Genomic DNA, 26,955 nt, shown 5'->3' with positions numbered 1-26,955 from the left:
TTTCAGTTTTACTTCATTTTTTAATGATAACTTCAAGTAAAATTAAACTCTGATAAATAAAAATGTACAGTATGATTTCATTTTTGTTTACCTATCCATCCCATCCATCTTGCTCTATATATGAATAGAGAAATGACTGTATGATGTTTCATCAATGCTTGTTTGGGGTAGTGGGATTTTGGATAATGTTTACTTTCTTATATATTATTTTGTATGTTGCTATATATATGTAGTTTTTAACAGCAATCACATATTATTCCAAAAATAATAAATTTTAAAAATAATACTTAAAAATCAACAAGAGTAGATACATATAACTCAAGAGCACCTGGCTGAAAGGATGGCTGCCCGAAGCAATGTCTTGAAGAATTTTGGGAGAATCTCCCAGATGGTCGTAGCTGTAAGTGAGATCAACAGGGCTGCCTATAAGGGCCACTTTTAAGTCATTATGAAGCCAGCTGAAATAAAAACAACAGAGTTTTTAGAGCTAAATCACTAAGTTAGCAGTTACTGGTCTCTTCAATGCTATGTGCTACATCTATTTAAATTAGAAAATGTTAAAAGCACTAAAGCCCTCCTAGAACATTTACCTTTAACAGATATTATTGTGTACCTTTCAAAAACAAAGTGTTGTAAAAATACAGGCATACCTTGGAGATACTGTGGGTTCGGTCCCAGACCACAAAATAAAGTGAGTATCACACTAAAGCAAGTTACACAAATCTTTTGGTTTCCTGGTGCATATAAAAGTTATATTTACACTGCACTGCAGTCTATTAAGTGTACAAAATCATTATGTCAGAAAAACAATATACACACCTTAATTAAAAAATACTTTATTGCTAAAAACATGCTAAACATCGTATGAACCTTGAGTGAATGGAAATCTTTTTGCTGGTGGAGAATCTTGCCTCCTGCTGATGGCTGCTGACTTTGATCAGGGTGGTGGTTGCTGAAGGCTGGGCTGGCTGTGGCAGTTTCTTAGAATAAGGCAGTAATGAAGTGTGCTGCATCGATGATCTCTTCCTTTCATGAACAATTTCTCTGTAGCGCTGTTTGATGGCATTTTACCCACAGTAGAAATCCTTTCACAATTGGGAGTCAATCCTCTCAAATCTGGCTGCTGCTTTATCAACTTAAATTTATGTAATATTCTAAATCCACTGTTGTCATTTCAACAATTTCTTCACAGAATTCACCAGGAATAGATCTTATATCAAGAAACAACTTTTTTTGCTCATCCATAAGAAGCAACTCTTCATCCATTAAAGTTTTATCACGAGATTGCAGCAATGCAGTCACATCCTCAGACTCTACTTCTAATTCTAGTACTCTATTTCCACCACATCTGCAGTTACTTCCTCAGCTGAAGTCCTGAGCCCCTCAAAGTCATCCAGGAGGTCTGGAATCAACTTCTTCCAAACTCCTTTTTAACACTGATATCTTGACCTCTTCCCATGACTCAAGAATGTTCTTAATGGCATCTAGAATGGTGAATCCTTTCCAGGTTTTCAATTTACTTTCCATCAGTAGAATGACTAGCTATGGCAACTACAGCCTTATGAATGTATTTCTCAATAAGACCCAAAAATCCTCCTCCTTGATCCATGAGCTGCAGAATGGACGCTGTGTTAGCAGGCACAAAACAACATTAATCTCATTGTATATCTCCATCAGAGCTTTTGGGTGATCAGGTGCAATTATCAATTAGCAGTAATATTTTGAAAGGAATCTTTCTTTCTGAGCAGTAGGTCTCAACAATGGGCTTAAAATATTCAGTAAGCCATGTTGCAAACAGATGTGCTGTTATCCAGGCTTTGCTGTTCCATTTACTGAGTACAGGCAGAATAGATTTAGCAAAATTCTTAAGAGCCCTAGGATTTTTGGACTGGTAAGTTGAGCACTGGCTTCAACTTCAAGTCACCAGGTGCATTAGCCCCTAATAGAGTCTGTCCTTTGAAGCTCTGAAGCCAAGCACTGACTTTTCTTCTCTAGCTATGAAAGTCCTTCTCCAGCAATGGCATCTTTTTCCAATATAAGGCTGTTTCGTCTACACTGAAATGTCTGTGGGTTAGTGTAGCCACCGTCATTAATTATCGTAGCTAGATCTCCTGGATGACTTGCTGCAGCTTCTGCATCAGCACTTGCTACTTCACCTTGCACTTTTATGTTATGGAGATAGCTTCTTTCCATAAATCTCATGAAACCACCTCTGCTAGCTTCAATTCTTCTTCTGCAGCTTCCTCGCCTCTTTCAGCCTTCAGAATTGAAGAGAGTTAGGGCCTTGCTCTGGATTAGGCTTTGGCTTAAGGAAATGTCATGGCTGGTTTGATCTTCTATCCAGACCACTCAAACTTTATCCATTATCAGCAATAAGGCTATTTTGCTTTCTTATCATTCATGTGCTCATTGGAGTAGCACTTTTAATTTCCCTCAAGAACTTTTCCTTTGCATTCACAACTTGGCTAACCGGCACAAGAGGTCTATCTTTTGGCCTGTCTCGGCTTTCAACATGCCCTCTTCAGTAAGTTTAATCATTTCTAGCTTTTGATTTAAAGTAAAAGATGTGCAACTCTTTCTTTCACTTTGACACCTGGAAGCCATTGTAGGTTACTAAAACACACCAACATTTATTATGTTCACCTTATTATATGGGTATGGTTTGTGGTGTCCCAAAACAATTACAATACTAACATCAAAGATCACTGATCACAGGTCACCATGATAAAATGTAATAATGAAAAAGTTTGAAATATTGTGAAAATTATCAAAATATGACACAGAGACACAAAGTGAGCAAATGCTGTTGGAAAATGGCACCAAAAGACTTACTTGAATGAAGGCTGCCATAAATTTTAAATTTGCAAAAAATACCATATCTGCAAGTACAGTACAGCAAAGTGCAACAAAATGAGGTAAGCCCGTACACACCAAGGAAATTCAATGAATTAATTTGCTGTGTTAGAATGCTAACTCTAAGCTAGCTATAAACAAAGACTTTAATTTTAGAATAAGTGATCTGTAGTTTTTATTTTGTCATATTTACACAGCAGAGTCAGTTACCTCCTAATTATCCGTTAAGGCTATTTAAATAAATTTCATAAAAAACAAACTACATCATTCATATTTATTCTCTATGACAAGGAAGTATGGATCCAGCTCCTCCAAAAATAGTTATAAATGTGGTGACCATATACTCTGGTTTGTCAGAGACAGTGGTGGTTTTAACCTGTCATCCTGGAGTAATTAACAACTCCCCTTTCTACTCTCAACAGTGTCCCAGTTTAGACAATCAATTATATGGTCGATCTATTAAGTCTCTAAGATATAAAAAGATGGAGAGTCATTCTACAAAATAACTGGCCTGTACTCTTCAAAACAAATGTCATAAAAGGAGACTGAAGAGTCACGACACTAACTGCAATGTGTAACTCCAGACTAGATCCTGGGCAGGAAAAAAAAAATTATAAAAGAAATTATGGAAGAATCAGTGAAGTCTGAACACAAACTACAGATTAGATAATAATACTGTATCAATAGTAAAGTCTTGATTAAATAAAGAATCAAATTCTTAAATGGAGAATATCCCTCGTTCTTAGGAAATCCACACAGAAGTATTCAGTGTGGGATAAAAAGGGCATCATGTCTACAACCTACTTTCAGATGATTATATTCACACAAATACATACATGGAGAGAGAATAAAAAAAAATATAAAACATGAACATTGACTAATCGGGTGAACATTACACAAAAATGGGTATACAAAGAACATTTCAAGTATCTTGAATTATTTCAAACTAAAAAGATAAAATAAAAAGATCAGCAGGGGGAGAAGCGGGGAACGGACCTGTTAGAAATTGCCCTCCAATTATCTTTTGGAGTCTCACTCCCACTAACACTATTAGGAATCAGCTAAAATAGTCATTTTTTCATAGATAAAACAAATTATCATATAAATGTTTTTAAAACCCTGAATATTATTACTAACCTCTTTCGAATTCTAGCATTAAATAGTGGTGCCTCAAAACGTGGATTTGTACCAACCAGGAGGACAACATCTGTCTCTTCCACACCGGCAATTGTAGTATTAAGAAGATAATTGGAACGTAGATCTGTGCTAGAAACACGAAATATAAAATGCAAGTTTTACTTTAAAACTAATACACACTGACAATCCATGAAATACTCTCCTGTCATCAAACCCATGGCACTCCTAGACAAAAAAAATCTATGAAGCATTCTTAAATTACATCAAAGGTTCAGATACATATTAATAACTGGATTCTCTAATAGCTCCTGGTTTGACTTTGGTCTGTATGTGATAATAAGCTGGTAGGTATGTTGGAGTATCCAAGCTGTCACATAAAAGTCATTGATGCCATAGATGTGTTGGTTTAAACAAAACCTGTAACCAGAAAAAAAAAAAAGAAAGCCTAGATTCTAGCTTCAAACTTCTCACCCAGCTCCTGTGGTGGGGAAGACCTCTTCAGTGCATAGGATGTCAGAGTCCACTCTATTAAGTAAATCTTTGAGTGCTACTAGGGCTTCAGCATCCACCAAGCCACCTACAATTGCTGCCACATCGTTGCCTTGAAAACTCTGCAACTAAAAATGGATGAAAAGGCTATCACCAAGAAACCTTCATTCAGCAAAAGATCACAATGAAATGTTCAGAAAACAAAACAATAATGTCATTTTCAAGTACAATAAAAGGAACAAACTTCTAACTAAAATGTTCTCACACTAATTATTAATTTGAAAGTGAGAAGCAGAAGCGTATGTGGGGCCAAGGTTAATGACATCAGCCTGGAATAAAGATGTATGTATGTATGTATGCATGTACTTATTTATTTATGGCCACGCTGTGTGGCACGTGGGATCTGATTCCCTGACCAGGGATCGAACCTGTGCTCCCTGCAGTGGAGGTGTGGAGTCTTAACCACTGGACAGCCAGGGAAGTTCCTGTTTGTTTATTTTTTTTGTTTTAATTTATTTATTTATTATTTATTATTTATCTATTTATCTATTTATTTATGGCTGTGTTGGGATCTCGTTTCTGTGCGAGGGCTTTCTCCAGTTGCGGCAAGTGGGGGCCACTCTTCATCGCGGTGCGCGGGCCTCTCACTATCGTGGCCTCTCTTGTTATGGAGCACAGGCTCCAGACGCGCAGGCTCAGCAATTGTGGCTCACGGGCTTAGTTGCTCCGCGGCATGTGGGATCCTCCCAGACCAGGGCTCGAACCCGTGTCCCCTGCACTGGCAGGCAGATTCTCAACCACTGCGCCACCAGGGAAGCCCCCCTGTTTGTTTTTAAACTAGGAACAAAGGGTCTCAAAATGAGGTCTGGAAAATGAAGACTGTGGAATTATATTTAAATACAACTTCATCTGAAGGATCTGTCATTCCTTCAAGCCCTTTAGGTATGTTGCTCTTCTCTGACCAGAAGGCCATTCCCCCTGTTTTTGCTCTGGCAAGCTTGTATTCATGCTTAGACTTTGCCTAAGGAGTCACCTTACCTATGTGACACGATACCTGGTTAGGCATCCCTCCAATGTGCTCTCTCATATATCATTTACTGCACAACTACCCAAAGTAGCATATGATAATTGCCTAATTATGCATCTTTTCCTAAAAGACTGTGGGAGGTTAAGAACTATGTGCTAGTGGTCTTTATATCCCTACATCTAGCATGACATGCTGTATAGTTCTCAATAAATGTTTTCTTTTTTTCTCAATAAATGTTTGTTAAATGGAAGATAATCTTGGCAAGATGAAAGAAGTGAAGAGAAACATATCCCCTCTTCATTAGAAAGATGTGCCTTGGAAATCACAAATATAGTTATTCTATACTTCAATTTTTTACCATTCCAGCTACACGCGAGAGTGCGTCCTCCCAGGTGGTGTATGTTAAAAGCCCCTTTTCATTTCTGACCATCGGCTCGGTAAGTCTTTGACGTTTTAGCCCATCATAGGCGAATCTAGATAACAGAAATTATACCATTTGTGGAATCCTGCTAAAAAGGCAACTATAATTTTCAAGTTTAAAATCTAAAAGAAATGTTATTAAAATACAGTACTGGTTAAAGGTCAAATAGAATAGTAAACACTTGGATAAAATAATTATTCCAGGTTTCTTTGGAGATGAACTAATAAATATTCTACAAACATCATCTAAAACTAAAATACCACCTAAAATGTTTGAGTTCTTATAATTTATTTTCAGCTACCTAAATAATCTTAAAATTACAATACACAAAAAATCTGGTAGCTGAAAAAGCCAAACCATTTATAAAACTTGAGTATCTTTAGATATTTCATCAAAATTATATTGTACAAATCTAACTTATATTTAGCTTCTATTCTCCAATGAAACAGAGGCAAAGTGAAATAGAGTAAGTATCTTAATTTACTTCAATTTCTCTATCTGGGAGGAAAAAACATATTTCTCAATATGAAAGCCAGTTAATATGAAAGCCAGTGATATACCTAGGACTACTAAAGTCAGTTTTGTCCAATTCTCTATATAAACAGTCCAGATTTCAATAGTCTATACACATTAATTTGCAAATATAAAAGACTGTTCCTTAAAATCAAAATTATTATAAAATTTCCTTTAAATCAAGTCCAAAAGTTAAAGGAAACAATATAGCACATACCTGGTTTTATCAGAGATCCACTCTTCATTGATGTCCTCATGCATCCTTGGCAAAATCCTCATTACCTCTCCGGTTCTTGTGCTGACCACAATATTACTTCCAACTGCATCCATTACATCAATGGATTCTGTCTTTCTAAGAAAATAAACACATATATTTACTAGTTGATTTTCAAAATAAGGAAAAAGTTTTTGTTACCGGGTTTACCAAAAACAAAAAATTTTACAAATTTCCTTTCTGAATTTCTAAAACTAATGGAACTCAGAGGAACTGTGATTTAAAAAATTAAATAAATAAATAAATAAATAAATAAAAATATACCCTTATATTTGAACAGACCATAATGCAAAAATGAAGCCTTTAAAACTGTTATTTAAAACAGAAACCAACTGGAACGGCTGCAAATAGCCAAATGTGGACAATTAGAGTATCAAAATAAATAATAAAAGGGGCAAGATTTTGGGGTATGGCTGATTAAGGAGCTTCACAAATCCTCCCCCCAAAAACAAAAATAAAGCTAGACAAAAACTGACAAAAGCAACCAATTCAGCTCTTTGGAGAGCTAACAAAAGCACACAATATCATGAGACGCTTTCATGTGTGGGAAAAACTCCTGAACTTCAAGTAAGAACAGTGGAAATCAGTGGTGTTCTGGCTTGGGACCATTCTTATCCCCTTTCCTACCACCTTGAACTGGAGGTTCTGCTAAGATGGGGCAAGCTATGAAGACAGGGGCTTCTTTCTTTCCACAGACAAGGCTCACTCGTTTTGGAGAAATGGCAAATGTTGTCTGTGGAAGTGGTATCTTGGAGGTCACTGAGCCGAGGAAAGTCAAGAGTACTAGCCTGAGGCTGTAGTCACAGTCAGGGCAAGCATTCCTGGTGGAGGCTGCACATACGTGCAGCTGAGACCAGAGAGCGCCCAGGCTATTCATACTCTCCTGGACAACACAGAGACCCAAAAGACCTGCTGTAAAGTACAAGCTGGGTAGACCTGAAAACAGCCTTAACTCTGAATATGCTCTTCTATCCACACACAGATCCAATGGCAGAGGATGAAAGCTTTATTGGCTCAAAGAATTTAAGCACAGTCATTATCTGACTACTAAGCTATGCAGACACAGGAGCAACTCCTAAGAAGCCTTGCTTAAAAATAAAAACAAGAATATTAAAATATGTTCAAAGAAATAAGGAAAATTATGTTTAAAGATTAAAGGGAAGTATGAAACATTGAATCAACAAGGATTCCCAGTAAGGATACAGAAGTTACAAAAAAGAACGAAATAGAAATTCTGGAGTTGGAAAGTGTAACTGCAATAAAACAAATCACTATAGGGGTTGAACAGCAGATTTGAGATGACAAAAGAATGAATGAATGAACTTGACAGTAGATCAACAGAATTCATCCAATCTGAAGAATAAAGAAAAAAAAAGTTTTAAGAAAAATGAATAGTGTCTCAAAGACCTGTGACACAACATTAAGTGTAGCATTTGTATGTATTATGGAAAGGAGAAAACACTCTCTACTTAAACATTTCAATTATGTACTGTCTCCTCCCTGCCCCCAACTCCCTAAACCTTTTGTATACACAAATACATGGTTTAAAGCCTGGAATTTTAAGATACTCCCATATACTCTGGTAAGAGTTTAAAATTAGAAGGCAATTTGATGATATATTTTCAGAACCTTAAAAGTATTCAAATTTATTGCAACGATCTATTTCATTTCTTAATTTAATCAGAAGAATCAGAGATATATAAGAAAAGTTATAAATATGTTTATTTTAGATTTGTAGGACTTCCCTGGTGGTGCAGTGGTTAAGAATCCACCTGCCAATGCAAGGGACACTGGTTCGAGCCCTGGTCCAGGAAGATCCCACATGCCACGGAGCAACTAAGCCCATGCACCACAACTACTGAGCCTGCGTGCCACAACTACCGAAGCCCGCACGCCTAGAGCCCGTGCTCTGCAACAAGAAAAAGCCACCGCAATGAGAAGTTTGTGCACCGCAACGAAGAGTAGACCCCACTCGCAGCAACTAGAGAAAGCCCATGCACAGCAATGAAGACCCAACACAGCCATACATAAATAAATAAATAGATTTTAAAAAATAGATTTGTAATTATAAAGAAATAGAAATAAACTAAATGTCTAATAAGAACTAATTAAATAAAGTATAATATGTGTACATGGTTGAAAATTTAATGTACAATGAGAGGAAACTATAAATTTTTAAAAATCAAGACAATCTTATTCTTTGGAAGAACAAGTGAATAAAATAATTTTGTGATTAAGTACTTTGGAATTAATTTCCAAGAAAACTACAATTTGCACAGGTTCATCCTATCCTTCAACTTAACAACTTATCTTCTATTAAAAGGGTTTTACTTAAAGCAAATAAATAAAAACTTGGACCAGAACAATTAGAACTCATGAAGAAAATGAATCTTAAATTTTTTTGAATACTACTGAATTAAAGGACAAAAAATACCATGATGAATACCTTGTTTCCCAAGGCCGAGCAGTAAAGGCATAGGGCTTAGAGGTCAGGGCACCTACAGGGCAGATGTCAATGATATTCCCAGAAAGTTCAGACATGAACATCTTTTCAATGTATGTGCCAACTTGCATATCATTTCCTCTGCCTGTTGTTCCCAGATCATCTACTCCTGCAATCTCACTTGCAAATCTGCAAGATAAAAATGTACCATCAAAGGGTCAAACGCAGCAAACTTACCTCCTTTCCTATTCATTATCACAAAGGTAATGATTTTCAAAACACTAAAAAGATAGATTTTCAATGGAAAATGTAGTCCCTGAATAAAAACAATAAATGTTTCCATTTAATTTGAGGTGTAACACACGTACAGAAAATTGCACAAATCATGTGCACAGCTCAGCAAGTTATCACAAAGTTAATGCTTGTAGATTTTGATTTTTAAATCCAAGTGAAGTTGATATTAACTAAAAGTGAAAACTTATTCATTTTACTGGCTTATATAAAAAACAATGAATACAACATCCCTCTTCTTTCACCAAAAATAAGTTGATATCCGTTCCAGTGGTGTTATTCCACCAAATTTTGTGAATATTAAATAAGTATACAAATGATATTGCAGGAGAGAGAAGGAGAAAAATATTACCTGATGCACCGAGTACACTGTATACATCTAGTCATAATGGTTTTTACCAATGGCCCAATGTTCTTGTCCTCCACAGCACGTTTCCCCTCTAAAAACCGGCTCCTATCACTTCCAAACATCATGGACTGATCCTTAAGTAGATTATGAAAGAGTTAACCAAATTTTGTTAACAAAATTAAAACAAAAAGATTTAAGGAATTAGACTACATACCTGCAGATCACATTCACCTCCCTGGTCACAAATAGGACAATCCAGTGGGTGATTTGCTAGTAAGAACTCCATCACACCTTCCCTGTAAAGAAAATTGTAATATATAAAATTACATAAATTGCTGACATTCAAAATGGTTTACATATAGGCTATTTAAATAACTGTCACAGATGAATACTCTCATATAGTTAACATGGATTTTACATTTACTATCAGAAACGCCAATGTAACTATTATAAGAGTAGTATTAAATACATAATCTAAAAAATGTTTATAGGAGTCCACAATAAAATATCATTAGAGAACCTAGAAAATTGAGTTTTAACAATACAGAAATACCAAAAGTTGCTGAATGGTCTTCAGAAAACACTGGCATTAATTCAAAAAAACATTAATGCAAAGGAAAAACAAACACAATCAGTGCCAGTACAGTACAGTACAATACCACTGCAATAATCTCAGTTCAATAGCCCCAAACTCACTGTTACCACAAGATGAGCAAGGTTATAAACAAGGGATTTTAATGCTGATTCTGCTGTAGGCTCAAAACCATAAACACCTGACTTCACCTCCTCTATGTGCACTCACTTCCAACTGCTCCTAGAAGCCAAGCACGCCAACTTCTTCAGAGTTTGATACTGAATTTCTCATCTATGGGAAGGTCTACATACTGAAATGTGCAATTTTCTGCTCTAATAAAAGTCACTATGCCGAGTTAACAATAAAGTACCTGGCTTTCTTAGTTTTCTCTGAGTTTGTCAGGATGTTCCAACCTTTCATTACTGGCATGGCACAAGCGGCTACAACCTGGAATTTCAATGCAAAATTCTCTAAGTATTTGTATTTATTGGTAATTATAAGTTAACCCAATATATAAAAATATTAAATTATACATATGAAAACAAGGAAAGAACAGAGTATTTTTGAAGACTGAGTTTTTCAGTTTTCATATTTATAATATGATAATCTGGCATGATACATTTCTCTTAGAAACTAGACATCTTCTTAATTTTATTCTAATAATTAATGAGATTTTTTTTAAGAGGCTCTGAAACAGAACATCAGATAACTGTGTTTTGATTAGCAGGCAGTGCTGAATTAAAATTGCACAAGCCAAAACGAAATTAAACTGAAAGTGAACCTCTTCACTGCAATCCTTTTCTCTAGTGCAAATGGCACAGCATAAGCACTTCTAATGTGCTGCTTGGCAGCTCCACATCCTAGCTGTGTGTCACACAGCCATTTGCAAATAGTGACTGCTCTAAAAAGACCCATTTAATTTCTAAATGTTACCATTATATGCCACTTGCATTTATATAAAGCACTTTCTTCAATGTGTTTCCAGTTTTGAAATGAAGAGAATCAATCACACAAAAAATAAATTTATAGATAGAAGTAAACAGAACCAGATTCTCCACTACAACAATATTGATTCTAAATAAAGTCTGCTGCAAGATTTAAAGTTTTCTACCTTCTACAGCATGGTGTGGAATTTTAGGTATCAAGTACCTTAGGAGCTTTCTCAATTTCAACAAGGCACATCCTGCAGTTTCCAGCAACAGACAACCTTTCATGATAACAGAATCGAGGGATCTGCATGCCAACCTTCTCACAAGCCTAGAAGACAAAGTAAAAAATGTTTGCACTAGCATAACCTGACCTCATCCTTGTCTTGTCTAAAACACAGTAAAAACAAACAAAAAACAATCAAAAAAACATGAGGCCATCCACTATCTTATTACTCTTACCTACAAATACCTGTAACTTGATCCTCAAAGAGATTTCCCTCCTTTTCTTTGCTCTTGATTCCAACCCCTGTCTGCTCTGAAGCTACCTCTTTAAAGATCCTCACAGTGCCTATACCTTACGTGGAAGAAACTGGATAAAGAAGCATATTCAGACTGTGCTAAAGGCTTGACTCCCCATTTCTACTCTGAACCATTGTCTACAAAGACTCGTCCTTCAAACTCTGTCCCAGTGGCTTCATACCTGGACTTCCTCATTGACTAGCCTTCCTCCTTTAGATTAGACTCCATTTTACACCACCCAGCTGACTACAATCTGGTTCTATCTTTGGCTCCAAATACCCCACCCAGGACTCTCACTCCCTTCCCAGTTCCCATTTGCTTAGTGAAGGATATTAGTTCTCTCTACCAATTATCCCTGCTCCTTCTCTGAGCCTACAAATGTACTCAAATTTCCTCTAGAATCAGTTCTTCCATCCTTAGCCCTCACTCTAAAGCAATCTCATCGACTTTCAATATTTTAACTACTTAGCAAAAATGTATGGAGTCTTCCTGTGTGCTAGATGCAGTGGGTCAACTGTCCCAGCCTTCACACTAGCTCATTTACACATGATTACATTCAAAACTTCATCTGTAGCCCTGATGGTCTGCAGCCCTGATAGTCCTCCACTTCTTTAGATGTAAGTAGGCATTCACATGTGTACACTCTATAGACAGTTAAAATTCAATCTATTTCTGTCCCCTACTATACATCCCCAAATAAGCTAACAAAGGCAGCAATCACAAAAACTCCTCTGCTCTTCATCATTCCTGAAGGCCTGTCTACCTACATCTCACTCTCCCTTGAATAGACCCTCTTGTTTTCATTCCATTGCCACTATTTTAGGCCTTTTCACTTCCTGCTCCACTAATGCAAGATATACTCTTTCCGTGTCTCATTCCAGTCTTATTATTCTCCAAACCACCATCCTCTACAGTCACTGTCATACTGCTTAGTAGCCACGAATATTCTTGATGGTCCAAACTATAAGCTCTTCAACATTGCATAGATTGTCTTTAATGACCAGACCTTCTCTACCAGAATCTGATTTCCTGTTATCTCGTCTTCTACACATACCTTATGTTCCATCAATACCAAACTACCTGAAGCTTCCTTGTCCACATATAAACACCTACTCATCCTTTAAAATCTTCTCAGAGATCACCTGAGATATTCCTGACATCTCTTTCTACCACCTCCTATACATGCCAAAATACTCTCCACTGTACATTGAACATAATTTTGTTATATATTTTTGTTTACATGTGTATGCCTGACAGTCTAGAAATTACTGTTAAAATGAATAAAGAGCATTTAGCTCTGCAATAATTTATGATGGAATGAAGCACCACTTCTCCATGACCAACTCTGTTAGTTCTGGAGGAATTTGGAGAAATTAAATATTTAGGGCATAAATTTGAGAACCTACTACCCTCCATTTATCTGCTTTGTAGGACACATTCCTAGAAATATTATTAAAAATAGAAAGGTTACATAAAAGTGAAATGCATCAAGCAGGCTCACAACAAAGGTTATCTTTTCCCCAAACTTACCTATATTAATCAATAATTTATTTTAGGTAACTTAAAACTTCTAAATGGGAATTTATTTGAAGGCAGAAGTGAAACAAAAGAACTGCCACAGTTCACTTAGAAAGTCAGAAACTGATAAATGATAGCTCACTCACTCTGAAACGCCAAGATTTCAAATCAAACTTATTTTCATATAATTTTACTATCTATATATAGTTCTTTAATGAGCATTTGTCAAGGAATCTTGAAAATTTTAGAAGTAAATGAACAGTATAAAGAAAATAAATTATTTTTGTTTTTTTAAATCAGAACATACACAAAAATAAAGAATTAAAATGAATGCCTACTTGGAGGATGGTAGTTCCTGGTTCCACCATGACAGACTGACCATCAACAAATACTTCAATCAAGTTGCTTGCTGCTGTGGCAGTTGCTCGAACTGACCATCAAAAATATTAAGGTGAAAACGAAATTAACAGAGTTCAAGTTATTACAGCAGAGGATAATGGATTAATTAACCTTCACATCTAAATTTTTTCCTCATTTTATACTATTCCCTTCTATTACTCTAGATGCAAACTTCTAAATTATTGACTTAGAGGAAAGCTTTTCCAGTCCTGAATACCAAACAGAATATGGCTGTCTACCTTTAACAGCAGTTTAAGTTGTAACTTTTAATACCACTGAAAATATGTTCCTAGGGAAGACCACTTCTCAAAAGCAGAATGACTGCTTTTTCCATTTTGGCACTGATGGGCAATTCCTACTACTTTCTATTCCACGATAATTTCTATAAAATGTTTAAAGTTGTATTTTGAAAATCATTCTATTCAACTTGGGTCACTGTTTCCATTTTTATTTAATGTATATTATTGGTCTTTCAAGAAACATTCCATAAACCTATGAATTTACAAAGACAGCAAGTCTAGTACCCACAAACGCAAATTCAAAAAAAAGACACTCACCACATCCTTTAGGAGACTTAGAAAGGCTCACTAAGGCCCTTCTTACAGGTATCCTTAACATATTGCTAAGAATAAAACAAAGAAGAGTTATATTATCATAGAAAAAACAATGCCAATCCCAAACTTTTTGGTAATATTTTATGGTTTTAAAGCACTTCATATATATACATTATTTCATTGAACATTTCACAAGTCCTGATATTTTTCCTGAAATTCTAGAGATGAGAATACTCCATCTCAGATAGATTAACTGACTTGTACATCATTAAGAAGCTAAGAAGGAGCAGCTAGCATATAAAGTTGAATCTTCTAATTCTATATAAAGGGCAGTTTTGTTGTTTTTAATTATAAACAAATGATCAAACTTAATATACTACTATATAGTAAAATAAATTTCAAGAATTAACAGTGAGTTTATCATTAATTGCCATGTAAAATAAAGCCTACCTTTCTGCCTTCATTTCCTGCTAAAATGCATTCTAACATTCTACGTTCTGAGCAGTTATCTACTAAATGCTTCTGAGATATTCTGAGCTGGCTCACAAGCCCAAGCCTTTAAAAACTCTGGAGTGCTATTTTCTGTGTCCAGGAGTACATTTATCTTACAGATTTGCAATTATCTGTTTATGTGCCTGTTCTACCCCCACTGTATTATGAACTTCTTTATCTTTCTATCCTCAGTACCTACCACCAAGGGTGCCACACAGTAAGCTCTAAAACAGTGGTTCTCTGTAAGAGATAATTTTGCTTCCCAGGGAACATTTAGCAATGTCTGGACAAACTGTCTGTTGTCACGACTAGGGGAAAGCTATTGGCATCTAGTGGGTTGAGGTCAGCGTGCTACTAAAGATCCTACAAGGCTCAGGACAATCTCCCATAGTAAAGAATTATCTAAAGTGTCAACAGATCTGCAGTTGAGAAGCCCTCTCTAAAGGATTTGCTGAATTACTGAAATAAATGGAAGTGGATTATATAAATTAACACCAATTAAAGGTATACATAAGCAAACAGAGAGAAAAGTTATCTGATCTTTTAGAGTTTTTTGTCCATCCACTTGATCATATCGGCGAAGCACTGAACTTTCTGTCTACTCACTTGATTATATGGGCTAAGCATCTAATTTTTCATTTGGAACTCTTAAAAATACAACAAATTATGTGATCAGAATGTATCACATAAAGAATTTCAAAGTTTATATTAGAAAACAGTATATATACATAAGTTTTAAGCATAAGTTTCACAGAAATTTCATTAATTCAGACGTCAATAACTCAAACAATTCATTAATTCAGAATTTGTGATACTGAATCTGCAGACATCTGTCACCTACTAGTGAGTGACTTTTTGGTAAATCACAGTTTCTGTTTATCTATAAAAGAAAACAATACCTCTTAGGCTATGTGTTACTAGTAGGAGCTCAATAAATGTCAGTTATATCTGAATTCAATTTAGATGGGACTGGCCACTGAAAATCAGTTTTAAAGGGCTCTTCCTTTGCGCTCCTTCTCTTTACTACCAGCACACACTGTGTATGTGTATATATATATATATATATATGCACACACTGTGTATGTGTATATATATATATCTTTATTATTCCACCTACTAAACTGAAAGCTAGTAATCAATTTCAGTATCTCTAGTCTGTAAGCTCCCTGACAAGGAATGGTGCACTTTGGTCATTTCCCTTTTCTGAAGACCTAGCACAGTGCCCCTAAGAAAATGAACCATCAAACAGAGTTGACCCTTAAACAATATGGGTTTCAACTGCACAGGTCCACTTACAGGTGAATTTTTTTCAATAGTAAATACTACAGTACTACAAGATGTGAGATTGGTTGAATCCTCAGATGCAGAACCATGGATATAGAAGGCCAACTATAAGTTATATACAGATTTTCGACTGCACAAAGGGTTGGAACCCTTAATCCTCTCATTGCTCAAGGGTCAACTGTAGTCTTACCACCAAGTTCCAGAATGAGTAGCATCTGTCCTATTAAAATCTATTCATATAAAGGTAAAACTGAATTTGCTAAAGACAGATCAAAATCAACAATATTTCACACAACAATGTAAAAACTTTAATATTACGTTTGTCTCCAATATAATATGAAAGTGGTGCCCACTTTAGCTAGGAAATCCACCAGGACTAGGCTGTCTGTTGAAAACCCAGCATCAAGTGGAAGACTGCATCGCCCCAACATAAGAAATACAGATTTGCAAAACTTTGATAAGCACTTTACACTTATTTGGCTACCATGTAAGAACAGAAATAATCATCCTTAAGATGGGAAAATGCTAATGAATAATCATTTCTAAAACTAGACTGGACACATTTTGGTGCAGGGACAATACTACTCCACATTCTCCACCAGATATCCCACATCCATCCACTTCTCTCCCTCCAAGGTACTGTCCTATTCCAAGCCACCATCATCTCTTGCTTGGATTGTTACAGTAGCCCCCTAACAGGTCTCCTGGCTTCCACACTGCTCCCACAGCCTCTCCCATCTTCCCACGGGCTGTGACCTCAGATGGAAATGCTCTTCCCTCAGATCTTTCTGGCCCCTCCTCATCCTTCAAATTTTGGCTTAAAAGGCATTTCTCAGGGAGATTTTCCTTGACCAGCCTAACTAAAATATCCTAACTACTCCCCAGTCACATCACTCATTTAATTCTTCCTTGTGGACTCACTTCTAGCTCATAATAGGCATTCAACAACTATCTGTTAAATGAATTCTATCTCTACTCTCTGGCCATCACTTCCACTTTCCTGGTATTAAAGAGTGCAGGTGCTCTGGCAGCCTTACAACACCCTGCTTAAAGATGCACACACAATTCAGTGGAAAAAAAGGGCGTTCCGCAAAAAAACCAACTTGATGTTTATTCATCAGAAACAGTTCACGTTACATTTTCTATACCCTCAATTCGTGTTTGAGCAGAGCAGTGTCTGATCCACGTTTTTACAGTACATGTACATGCATTAGATTCCCCAAACTTTTAAACAACGTAGCTTTGTTATCTGCAGTGCGACCTTGGGCCAACTTTTTAAACGTCTTTTTTCTTCAGTTTCCCCACCAGTGAAAAGGATAAGAAGTATTAGCCAACGCAATCTATGGACAAAACCAAAAAACAAAAAAACAGAGGCATGGACAGTTGCTAAGGCAACAGCAGCCAAACAAAGATGCACTATACCAGGTATGTAGTAATTGGGGGGAAAAGGCTCAGTCTTTAGGCCTAAGTCCTTGACAGAGGTCCTCTCCCGGGAAACAAAACGGCCTCCTCTCCAGGAAGGGGACTGTCCCGCATTCCCCTGCAGAGGGAAGGTCACCCACAAGGCTGCACTCGGGCCAGCGCTGCCCAGGGCCTGATTTCCTCCTCCTCTCTGCTCCGTCAGACCAGAGACGCTGGCTAACAGTCCTCACCTGCCAGCTCTCGGGGGTTCCCGAGGAGGCGGGGTGGGAGGCGGCGCCCACTCAAGGACAAGAGGAGAAGGAGTCGGTTGGGCCAAAGAAAACAGTCTCGTCAATAAACAAACTCCGGGGACCAAGGCACCTCAGCCTTCTCACCCAAACACAACCTCACCTTCTCCCTGGAGCCGCCGAGGCTGCCCTGCAGAATTGTCTACACCCCGCCGACCCCTTCAGAGGCCAGGTTTCTTATTCAATATGGCGGCCTCGGGTATCTCAGTCAGCCGGGCCTGGAAGAACGGAAAGCCGGGAGGGACTAGAAACCCCAGTTCGACAATTTCTCGTTTAGATTGAGCTCGGCAACTTCCGTCAGCTTGACAGAAGGCGGGGCGGAGGGCGTAGCAGCCGGGAGGAAGCGGGGGCGGGATAAGGGGGCGGGCTCGGACCTCAGTTCCGCCGGAAGTAACCTGGCGCCCGAGGCCGAGCGTCTTCCGTCATTTCCGGCGCTTCAAGGGGCGGTTCCGGTAGTCTTCGCAAACCTTGGAGGTAGTAATTTAAGCAATGCCCATTTTATTAATTGATTTGCAAACACAAAGAAAGCTCGGCAGATAATTTGTGGGCCATTAATTAAGAGCTCTTGATTTTTACGTTGAGAAATCTTAACGTACTTTACTTTTAACCTTTAACCTGCTGCTGGGGGCATCGGAGAGAAACGCCTCCGTGTCTATATAAGGCATTTCCGGCCTCATTGCGGGCCTTTTTCCCTCTTAGCGCTCGGCAGCGACCGTCTGCGCTCCTCTTTTCCTCCGCTGCCGCCCAGTTCCCTGTCAGCCGTCGCCATGGGTTTTGGAGACCTGAAAAGCCCCGCCGGCCTCCAGGTGCTCAACGACTACTTGGCGGACAAGAGCTACATCGAAGGGTGAGCTGACGGGCCGGGGTCGGGGCAGGGCCGGGAGCAGTGGTGCCACGTGGCGCGGCCTCGGCTGCGGCTGGAGGAAAGGAAGCCCGACCCCAGGGCTCTCCCGCGGGAGGGGACAAGGGTTAAAAATGTGCTTTGTTTCGGCTTACTTGACTCCACCAGGTGTTTCCGCGTCTTTGCTTAATTAACAAATGTAAACCTGTAGGTCCACGTTAGCGATTGCAATTTCTGAGGTCTGAGTGGCAGTTGTGTCTCAGGATAGCTCGGAGAACCAAATAAATGATCCCTGATCCTAAGGAACTTATTTTTTACAGAAAACTAAAGCTGCTTAGGTAGCCCGGTAACAAGAGGGCGAATTGCCACTAATTAATTTGACGGTCGTAGCGTTTGTCGTTCGTTGGCTGGTGTTTGTGGTTTTTCTTTTAAAGGCGTGTGTAATTAGTTTTGCATCATTGGCAGGTATGTGCCGTCACAAGCAGATGTGGCAGTATTTGAAGCAGTCTCCGGCCCACCACCTGCCGACTTGTGTCATGCCCTACGTTGGTATAATCATATCAAATCTTACGAAAAGGAAAAGGCCAGGTAAAAGTATCTTTGTGTTTATCTGAAGAATAAAATGCTTTTTAAGCTTAAACTCAGGGTTTTCACGTGACAAGTTAGGGTTCAGGCTACTTTAGTTTTGTGGGGATATTGTAAACTAAATTTCTCTGTGACTTTAGAAGGCCAAGAGGCTGAAATCTTCCGTTTTTTCATGTAACAGGTAGAACATGACAATTTCGAAGAAAAAATTAGTCAATCTAAGAAATAGAAAATTTTATTCAAGCCACACTGAGGATTATAACCTGTGAAAAGCCCCTAAGAAACCTTTGAAAACTGTTCTGTGCATATAAGTGTTTTTTTTTTTTTTTAATTTATTTATTTGTGGCTGTGTTGGGGTCTTTGTTGCGGTGCGCTGGCTTCTCTTGTTGCGGAGCACAGTCTCTAGGTGCGCGGGCTTCAGTAGTTGTGGCTCACGGGCTCAGTAGTTGTGGCCCATGTGGCTTCAGTAGTTGTGGCACATGGACTTAGTTGCTCCGCGGCATGTGGGATCTTCCCAAACCAGGGCTCGAACCCGTGTCCCCTGCATTTACAGGCAGATTCTTAACCACTGCACCACCAGGGATGTCTCTGTCCATATAAGTTTTTGTTTTGTTTTGGGTTTTTGTGTTGTGTTTTGTTTTTTTTAACATCTTTATTGGAGTATAATTGCTTTACAATGGTGTGTTAGTTTCTGCTTTATAACAAAGTGAATCAGCTATACATATACATATATCCCCATATCTCTTCCCTCTTGCATCTCCCTCCCTTCCACCCTCCCTATCCCACCCCTCTAGGTGGTCACAAAGCACCGAGCTGATCTCCCTGTGCTATTCGAGCTGCTTCCCACTAGCTATCTGTTTTACATTTGGTAGTGTATATATGTCCATGACACTCTCTCACTTCGCATATAAGTTTTTAAGACAAGGTTGCGCATTAAATAATGTATTATTGACAGTTAATACAATCCAGATCTACAGGTACAAAGTGAGTAGTGGGTCATGGGTCATCATGGCCCAAGATTCAGAAGGAATGTTATCTCCTCAGGAGGGCTGGTTAATGCAGATGCACAATACACAGTTTAGAGGAGGGAGGTGGCCCAAACAGGCAAAGAAAATTTTTATGTTTAAATTTTTCTTGTCTTGCCACAAAATATGAATTTTAGTTCATCAATGACAGCAATTTAGCTTTTCCCCACACTGGCCTGCCCGTGTGCCTGACCTTGACCTGGGGACCCACCTCTGGGTGAGGGGTGGCTCATTCTTTCAGTCCTTTGCCATTTTTCTGAAACTGCTGACAAGGATGGAAGTTTGGGCAGGTGGACTCCAGTTCACTGAGAATGGAACTGAGTGTACTTAATGAAATCTCAAACAGGAAAACTCATTCTGAGAGTAAATCTTTGTGCATATTGAATATAGCATTTCACATGCTACCGACGTTTGTTAGGTGAGGAGCTAAACATGTAAAAGCATTTACCTGGGAATGTTGAAGGGTAAATTCTTGGTGCAAAAGGGGTCTATTGATAAGTTGTAATGAAAACAAGTTCTCATGTATTGTTTGAAAAGGGACATCATACCGACCTAATAGTAGCTAGCTGATTAAATTTTTTTCAAGCCTGCCAGGAGTGAAGAAAGCTTTGGGCAAGTATGGCCCTGCTAACGTGGAAGACACCACAGAAAGTGGAGCTACAGATAGTAAAGATGATGATGACATTGATCTCTTTGGATCTGATGATGAGGAGGTATGGCATAAGTTGACATTTGTGCGTATCATTGTGCTTAGGCACAGGCTCTGTAGCCAAAGTGCCTGGGTTTGAATCCTGGCTTCACTTTATTACCTGCCTTTTAAAAATTCTCACTGGCTACATGATGAATAAAATCAAATCACCATCTTTCGGCTGAGCTCATGATGGATTTGCTTTTTTCTGATAAAGCTGGTCTGCTTTAAGCTGAGGACCCACCAGCCTTAAGCTGAGGAACAACCAGCTTTGTGAAGTATATTAAATTTTTTTTTCACAGGAAAGTGAAGAAGCCAAGAGGCTAAGAGAAGAACGCCTTGCACAGTATGAGTCAAAGAAAGCCAAAAGTAGGTCATTTTATAATTTGTGTTTAACTTAATTGTTTTCATAATAATGTGAATAATCTTTTTCAAAGACTGATTCCCAAAGTAATTTCCTTTCTTCCCCATTCCTTGAATATGTCAGTATTTCAAAACCTTCTGTTGAAGTGGAGCTTCAAAACTTCCACAGCTACTGGTCTGCAGCTGTTTTTATGGTAGCAGCTGTGGCATTCCTCTGTGGGAAAGAAACTGTTACATAACTAAACACCTCTTTCTCAGCAAAATAGAAAGTGGGCATATGTGTGACAAACACAAGGTGTATTTTCTATAGTTTTATGTGGCTAAGGAGATGATCCATTTAGAAACAAATTAAGATTTGTTAAGTGTCTTGAAGTAGGGCAAAAATAATTATTTGAATAATGCTGTTTCTTGTACTCATTTTTAGAACCCACACTTGTTGCCAAGTCTTCCATCTTATTAGACGTGAAACCTTGGGATGATGAGACAGATATGGCAAAACTAGAGGAGTGCGTCAGAAGCGTTCAAGCAGACGGCTTAGTCTGGGGCTGTTGTGAGTTTAGTCTTTGCCTTTTGACACTGGCATCTGGAGTTTGCATAGTTTCAACCTTTGTCACTCAACAGGACTTTTCTAACTAAGATTTTTCTTGATGCTCTTTTCAGCTAAACTAGTTCCGGTGGGGTATGGAATTAAAAAACTTCAAATACAGTGTGTAGTTGAAGACGATAAAGTTGGAACGGATATGCTGGAGGAGCAGATCACTGCTTTTGACGAGTATGTGCAGTCTATGGACGTGGCTGCGTTCAACAAGATCTAAAATCCATCGTGGATCAGTGCTCTTAAATAAAAGCTTGAAAGACACCCTTGGCTCTTGACTTCTAAATAAGAGGATGGTATTTATTTATATTCCTTCCATTTTGAAGGAAGAAATTTAATGGATGGATAATTCATAAATAATATAAATTTGGGTCCGCATTGTCGTTCGACGTTTAGCCCAAAAAAGGAGGGAACTACCTGTTATAAATACTGTGACTATGCATAGATGTAGAGTAGACTTTATAAACAAATTAACAGAAGTGGACTCAGTACAACTTCTTTACCCATTAGTGATGTCCTCAGTGTGTGATGATACAACTTTTTTTTAAAAATTAATTTATTAATTTATTTATTGGCTGCGTTGGGTCTTTGTTGCTGCATGCAGGCTTGCTTTGGTTCCGTTGAGCGGGGGCTACTCTTCGTTGCGGTGCGTGGGTTTCTCGTTGCGGTGGCTTCTCTTGTTGCGGAGCACAGGCTCTAAGCATGCAGGCTTCAGTAGTTGTGGTTCACGGGCTCAGTAGCTGTGGCTTGTGGGCTCTAGAGCACAGGCTCAGTAGTTGTGGTGCACGGGCTTAGTTGCTCCGCGGCATGTGGGATCTTCCTGGACCAGGGCTCCAACCCGCGTCCCCTGCATTGGCAGGCGGATTCTTTTTTTTTTTTTTTTTTAATTTTTATTTATTTATTTATGGCTGTGTTGGGTCTTCGTTTCTGTGTGTGGGCTTTCTCTAGTTGTGGCAAGTGGGAGCCACTCTTCATCACGGTGCGCGGGCCTCTCACTATCGCGGCCTCTCTTGTTGCGGAGCACAGGCTCCAGACGGCAGGCTCAGTAGCTGTGGCTCACGGGCCTAGTTGCTCCGCAGCATGTGGGATCTTCCCAGACCACGGCTCCAACCCGTGTCCCCTGCATTGGCAGGCGGATTCTTAACCACTCCGCCACCAGGGAAGCCCCCGATGATACAACTTTTACCGCAGTACTTCAAGTGTTTATATTTGCCTTGTTTTTTAAAAGAAATTGGGGAGGTAAACTTGACTGAAATTTTTGTAGTAAGAGGTTTTTTTTTTTTTGACCACGTCACGTGGCTTGTGGGACCTTAGTTCCCCGACCAGGGATCGAACCCAGGCCCAAAGCAGTGAAAGCACCCAGTCCTAACCACTGGACCACCAGGAAACTCCCAAGAGTTGATTTTAGGTAATTAGTCCCATATATATTGGTTCAAGACCTTGCCCTTTGCAAGTGATTACAAAGTTACTTAATATCTGAGCTAGCTTTCCTCGATGAGAATGTTGGGAGTACCTTAAAGAATCATGAGAAATGAGTCAAAAACAGGAAAGTGCTCAGGTCAATACACATAGCAAATAATGTCATTTGCCAGGTCATGAAACATTTGGAGATAAAGGAATTAAATGCCAGGACTAATTTATAGTTAGTAACCAGTGACTTACAATGACTGACAAAGTAATTTGTTGTGACCTAGCATCTTCAAGTTAGGGGTTACTTGTGACTAAGAAAAAAAAATCACATTTACAAATCCTACCTAAAATTAATGTTAAGTTATGAGTTGGCATGTGCGATTTACTAAAGGACACCTAACCCAGGGGAGGGGAGGATTCCCAGAGTTTGTCGAGGCAGATGTTGTAAATTTAAGGGATGCTTCCTGTACTGTTGAGGGAGAAGTTGTGTTGAGCATGTGACTTTGAGTAGTAGTGTGTCCTGGGAGGGAGGCTATATGGGTGACTGCTCCCTCGGCTGCGGTTCATAAGCCTGGCTTGGGTGTGGAGGTGGGACAGCTTACCTGGGTTTGTAAGTCTGATTGAGCCTGTTGGGGTGCAGAGACGTCAGTACTAAGGTGGCGCTGCAGGTGCGTGTACTCAGGATGGTATTGCTGTAGTCAGGTGAGGTGAGAGTCCAGTATTGGAAACCGCTGCATCTTAACAGTTAATTTGGGATGTATCGAACATTTGAGTATATATTTTTTAGAGTAGTAGTTTTCACAAAAGTAGAGCTTGGGAATTGTAGACCTCTAAAAATCTTCATTTTGTAGTCTCTCTGTAGGCCAAGGAGATTGAATGTTTGAGGTCCAGGTTTTCCTAGCAGAACCAGACGATGCCGTTTCCTTCCCTCTCAATCTGATTTTCTTTGTATGTGGCCAACCAACTTGAATGTGGGAAATTGTTTAAATTCTAAAGAAAATGTGTACTCAATCGGACATGTATGTACTGATGAATAAAATCACCTTCAACATTTAGTCCAACAGACCCAGTCTGAAATCACTGGGGAAATTTTCAGGTTGTCAGTATCGTGAGAGCCAGCAGAGGGCAGCACTTCATTTTCTGGAGAACAGGAGAGCCCAGGGATTCTAGAAATGCTGTGGAAAAGTAGAGGTGTAGTAGTGAATAGCCAAAAATAATTCACAATCACTGTAATGAGTAACAGATAGCTTGATTGAGTACCAAAGAGCTTGGCCAAAACGTTAAGTATTAAAATTTATTAATGATAAAAAAAACCCAATGATTAAAAATGGTTAAAAGTTAAAAAATTTAAATAGTCAATACAAACCACAGCTGTCTTGTGAATCTTAATGAATGATGAAGCATGTGACTTTAAGATCTTGACTCCACGGCCTTGAATAAAAAATGTGTTTAATAGTATCTTTTTTTTTTTTTTTTTGTATTTATTTATTTTTGGCTGTGTTGGGTCTTCGTTTCTGTGCGAGGGCTTTCTCTAGTTGCGGCAAGCGGGGGCCACTCTTCATCGCGGTGCGCGGGCCTCTCACTGTCGTGGCCTCTCGTTGCGGAGCACAGGCTCCAGATGCGCAGGCTCAGTAATTGTGGCTCACGGGCCTAGTTGCTCCGCGGCATGTGGGATCTTCCCAGACCAGGGCTCGAACCCGTGTCCCCTGCATTGGCAGGCAGATTCTCAACCATTGCGCCACCAGGGAAGCCCCTAATGGTATCTTTTAATGTCATTTTAAAAGGTAGATACTACATTAACATCATTCAAAATTCTAGAGGTTATACGGTGACATCTCCCCTGTCCCCCAGGTCTCCCATTCACTTCCATAAAAGCAACCAATGTCACCAGTTTTTTAGGTCTTTCCAGAGCTAGTCTAAGCATATGTGCAGGCTAATTGTAGCATATGATACAAACTTCTGCATCTTAAGTTTTGTCCATAGAAATAGACTTGGATATTTTGGAGATTATATCTTGGATATTTTGTATCGGTACATAAAAGATTTCCTCATTTTTTAACAGTTACAGAATCCATTGTCTCATATCTTATTGAATCAGTCTAGTTATTGGAGCTTTAGTTTGCTTTCAGTTTTTTGCTATTATGAGCAATGCTCACATATTCATGTGAACCAGTATACTGAATGAACTGTTTTTGAACCAGTGGGTTCAGAAGGCACAGGTGTACATAAAGAGACTTTTTTTTTTTCTGTTTCTGGCTTTGGAATAAGAACGCACCTTTTTTTGCATGCTCCATAAGTGATTACATGACCCTGAAACCTTGTTTCTTTTTCACATTCAGCCATCCCTAGTACAAGGACTGGGCAGTGTGGGAATTCAAAACTGATTCATTTAGTGTCACTATGTTAGATGCTATAAAAATACAAAAGGATTAAGAAAATAACCATAAGGGTTATTCAAACCCTTAGGGTGGTTCTTCAAACCACCCTGAGGGTGGTTCAAACATACTTAAAATTGTTAAGAATAAAAGTAATTTTGTGATTAAACAAGTACAGTCATCCCTCAGTATCCGAGGGGGGATTGGTTCCAGGAACCACCCCGCAACCCTCAGGTACCAAAATCCTCAGATACTCAAGTTCCTTATATAAAATGGTGTAGTATTTGCATATAACCTACTAATATCCTCCAGCATTAAGTCATCTCTAGACTACTCATAATACCTAATACAATGTAAATGCTATGTAAATAGTTGCCAGCAGGCGACAAATTCAAGTTTTGCTTTTTTGCAACTTCCTGGACTTTTTTCAGATATTTTTGATTTGTGATTGGTTGAATCTGTGGGTGTAGAACCTGCAGATAAGGAAGGCTGACAATAATCCAAAAGTGCAGAGGGTCAGGGAAGGCTAGAATTAAAGTATTTTTAGAGGAGTTAGGACTTGAGCTGGACAGACCTTAATCAGTAATTCGTTAAAAAAAAAAAAAAAAAATCCAGGATGGTGTGAAAGGCAGAATGATAAAGGCAAGAATGAGAACAGAGGTTTGGGAGGCAATTAGACCAGTTTGGCTGGATTTTGCAGTGTCAGTTTGGGATTAGATAGGGCCCGGTTGTAGAGGCATCTGAATTATAGGCTGGCTCATTCTGTGAGGGCAATGGGAAGCCTGGTTTCCAAGCCAGAGAATGACAAAAGCAAAGCAGAGGTGGAGGTGGGAGTGGGTGGGAGCGGTGGAGGGTGGTGAAATAGATGAGAGGAATTAAGAGGGACAAACTTCGGTTATAAAATAAGTCACGGGGATATAATGTACAGCATAGGGAATATAGTCAGTAAAATTGTAATAACTTTGGTGACAAGTGATTACCAGACTTTCTGTAGTGATCAATTTTAATGTTTATAGATGTCAAACCACTATGTTGTATGCCTGAAACTAATATAATATTGTATGTCAGCTACATTTCAGTAAAAAAAAAAAAGGCAGAGCTCCGATCTGGAGATGATGTGGATAGAATCAGGGAAATAAGAGGACTGTTTTAATAAACAGAAAGGGCTAAATTATGGCATATGTGAAACATTTTATAAATTTAATATATTTACTTTAGAAAGTAATGGAGACTATAGCAGCATTGAAAAATGCTTGATTTTTCATTGACTGTAACTATAAAAAGATAAACTATGGACA

The 26,955-nt window shown here is 38.6% G+C and overlaps 2 protein-coding genes across 3 annotated transcripts in view; one reads left to right on the top strand and one right to left on the bottom strand.

The window, feature by feature from the left end:
- NDUFS1 (NADH:ubiquinone oxidoreductase core subunit S1) overlaps window positions 1–18,089 on the bottom strand; it is a 32,268-nt gene extending 14,179 nt beyond the window's left edge. For both annotated transcript variants that reach the window (XM_082397059.1, XM_082397060.1), the window contains exons 1-13: window positions 17,879–18,089; window positions 14,294–14,358; window positions 13,676–13,767; window positions 11,521–11,628; window positions 10,742–10,818; window positions 10,012–10,093; window positions 9,801–9,931; window positions 9,161–9,346; window positions 6,658–6,792; window positions 5,865–5,979; window positions 4,462–4,607; window positions 3,991–4,119; window positions 329–458 (exon numbers count right to left, since the gene is read on the bottom strand). In XM_082397059.1, coding sequence (XP_082253185.1) covers window positions 329–458; window positions 3,991–4,119; window positions 4,462–4,607; window positions 5,865–5,979; window positions 6,658–6,792; window positions 9,161–9,346; window positions 9,801–9,931; window positions 10,012–10,093; window positions 10,742–10,818; window positions 11,521–11,628; window positions 13,676–13,767; window positions 14,294–14,354 — 1,392 coding nt within the window. In that variant the 5' untranslated portion in view covers window positions 14,355–14,358; window positions 17,879–18,089. The remainder of the gene's footprint in view (window positions 1–328; window positions 459–3,990; window positions 4,120–4,461; window positions 4,608–5,864; window positions 5,980–6,657; window positions 6,793–9,160; window positions 9,347–9,800; window positions 9,932–10,011; window positions 10,094–10,741; window positions 10,819–11,520; window positions 11,629–13,675; window positions 13,768–14,293; window positions 14,359–17,878) is intronic.
- A 131-nt stretch (window positions 18,090–18,220) lies between these two features.
- On the top strand, window positions 18,221–22,136 carry EEF1B2 (eukaryotic translation elongation factor 1 beta 2). The gene is made up of 6 exons (XM_082397180.1): window positions 18,221–18,622; window positions 19,082–19,204; window positions 20,813–20,939; window positions 21,217–21,283; window positions 21,702–21,827; window positions 21,938–22,136. Exons 1-6 carry the CDS (start codon window positions 18,543–18,545, stop codon window positions 22,090–22,092), a joined length of 678 nt encoding a protein of 225 aa, XP_082253306.1. The 5' UTR covers window positions 18,221–18,542; the 3' UTR covers window positions 22,093–22,136.
- The last annotated feature ends 4,819 nt before the right edge of the window (window positions 22,137–26,955 follow it).

Source organism: Balaenoptera borealis (genome assembly GCF_965194805.1).
Source record: "Balaenoptera borealis genome assembly, chromosome: 6".
In the NCBI taxonomy this organism is placed as follows: Eukaryota; Metazoa; Chordata; class Mammalia; order Artiodactyla; family Balaenopteridae; genus Balaenoptera; species Balaenoptera borealis.
The sequence above is the reverse complement of the archived record's forward strand: the minus strand, read 5'-3'. Positions and strand labels throughout refer to the sequence as shown.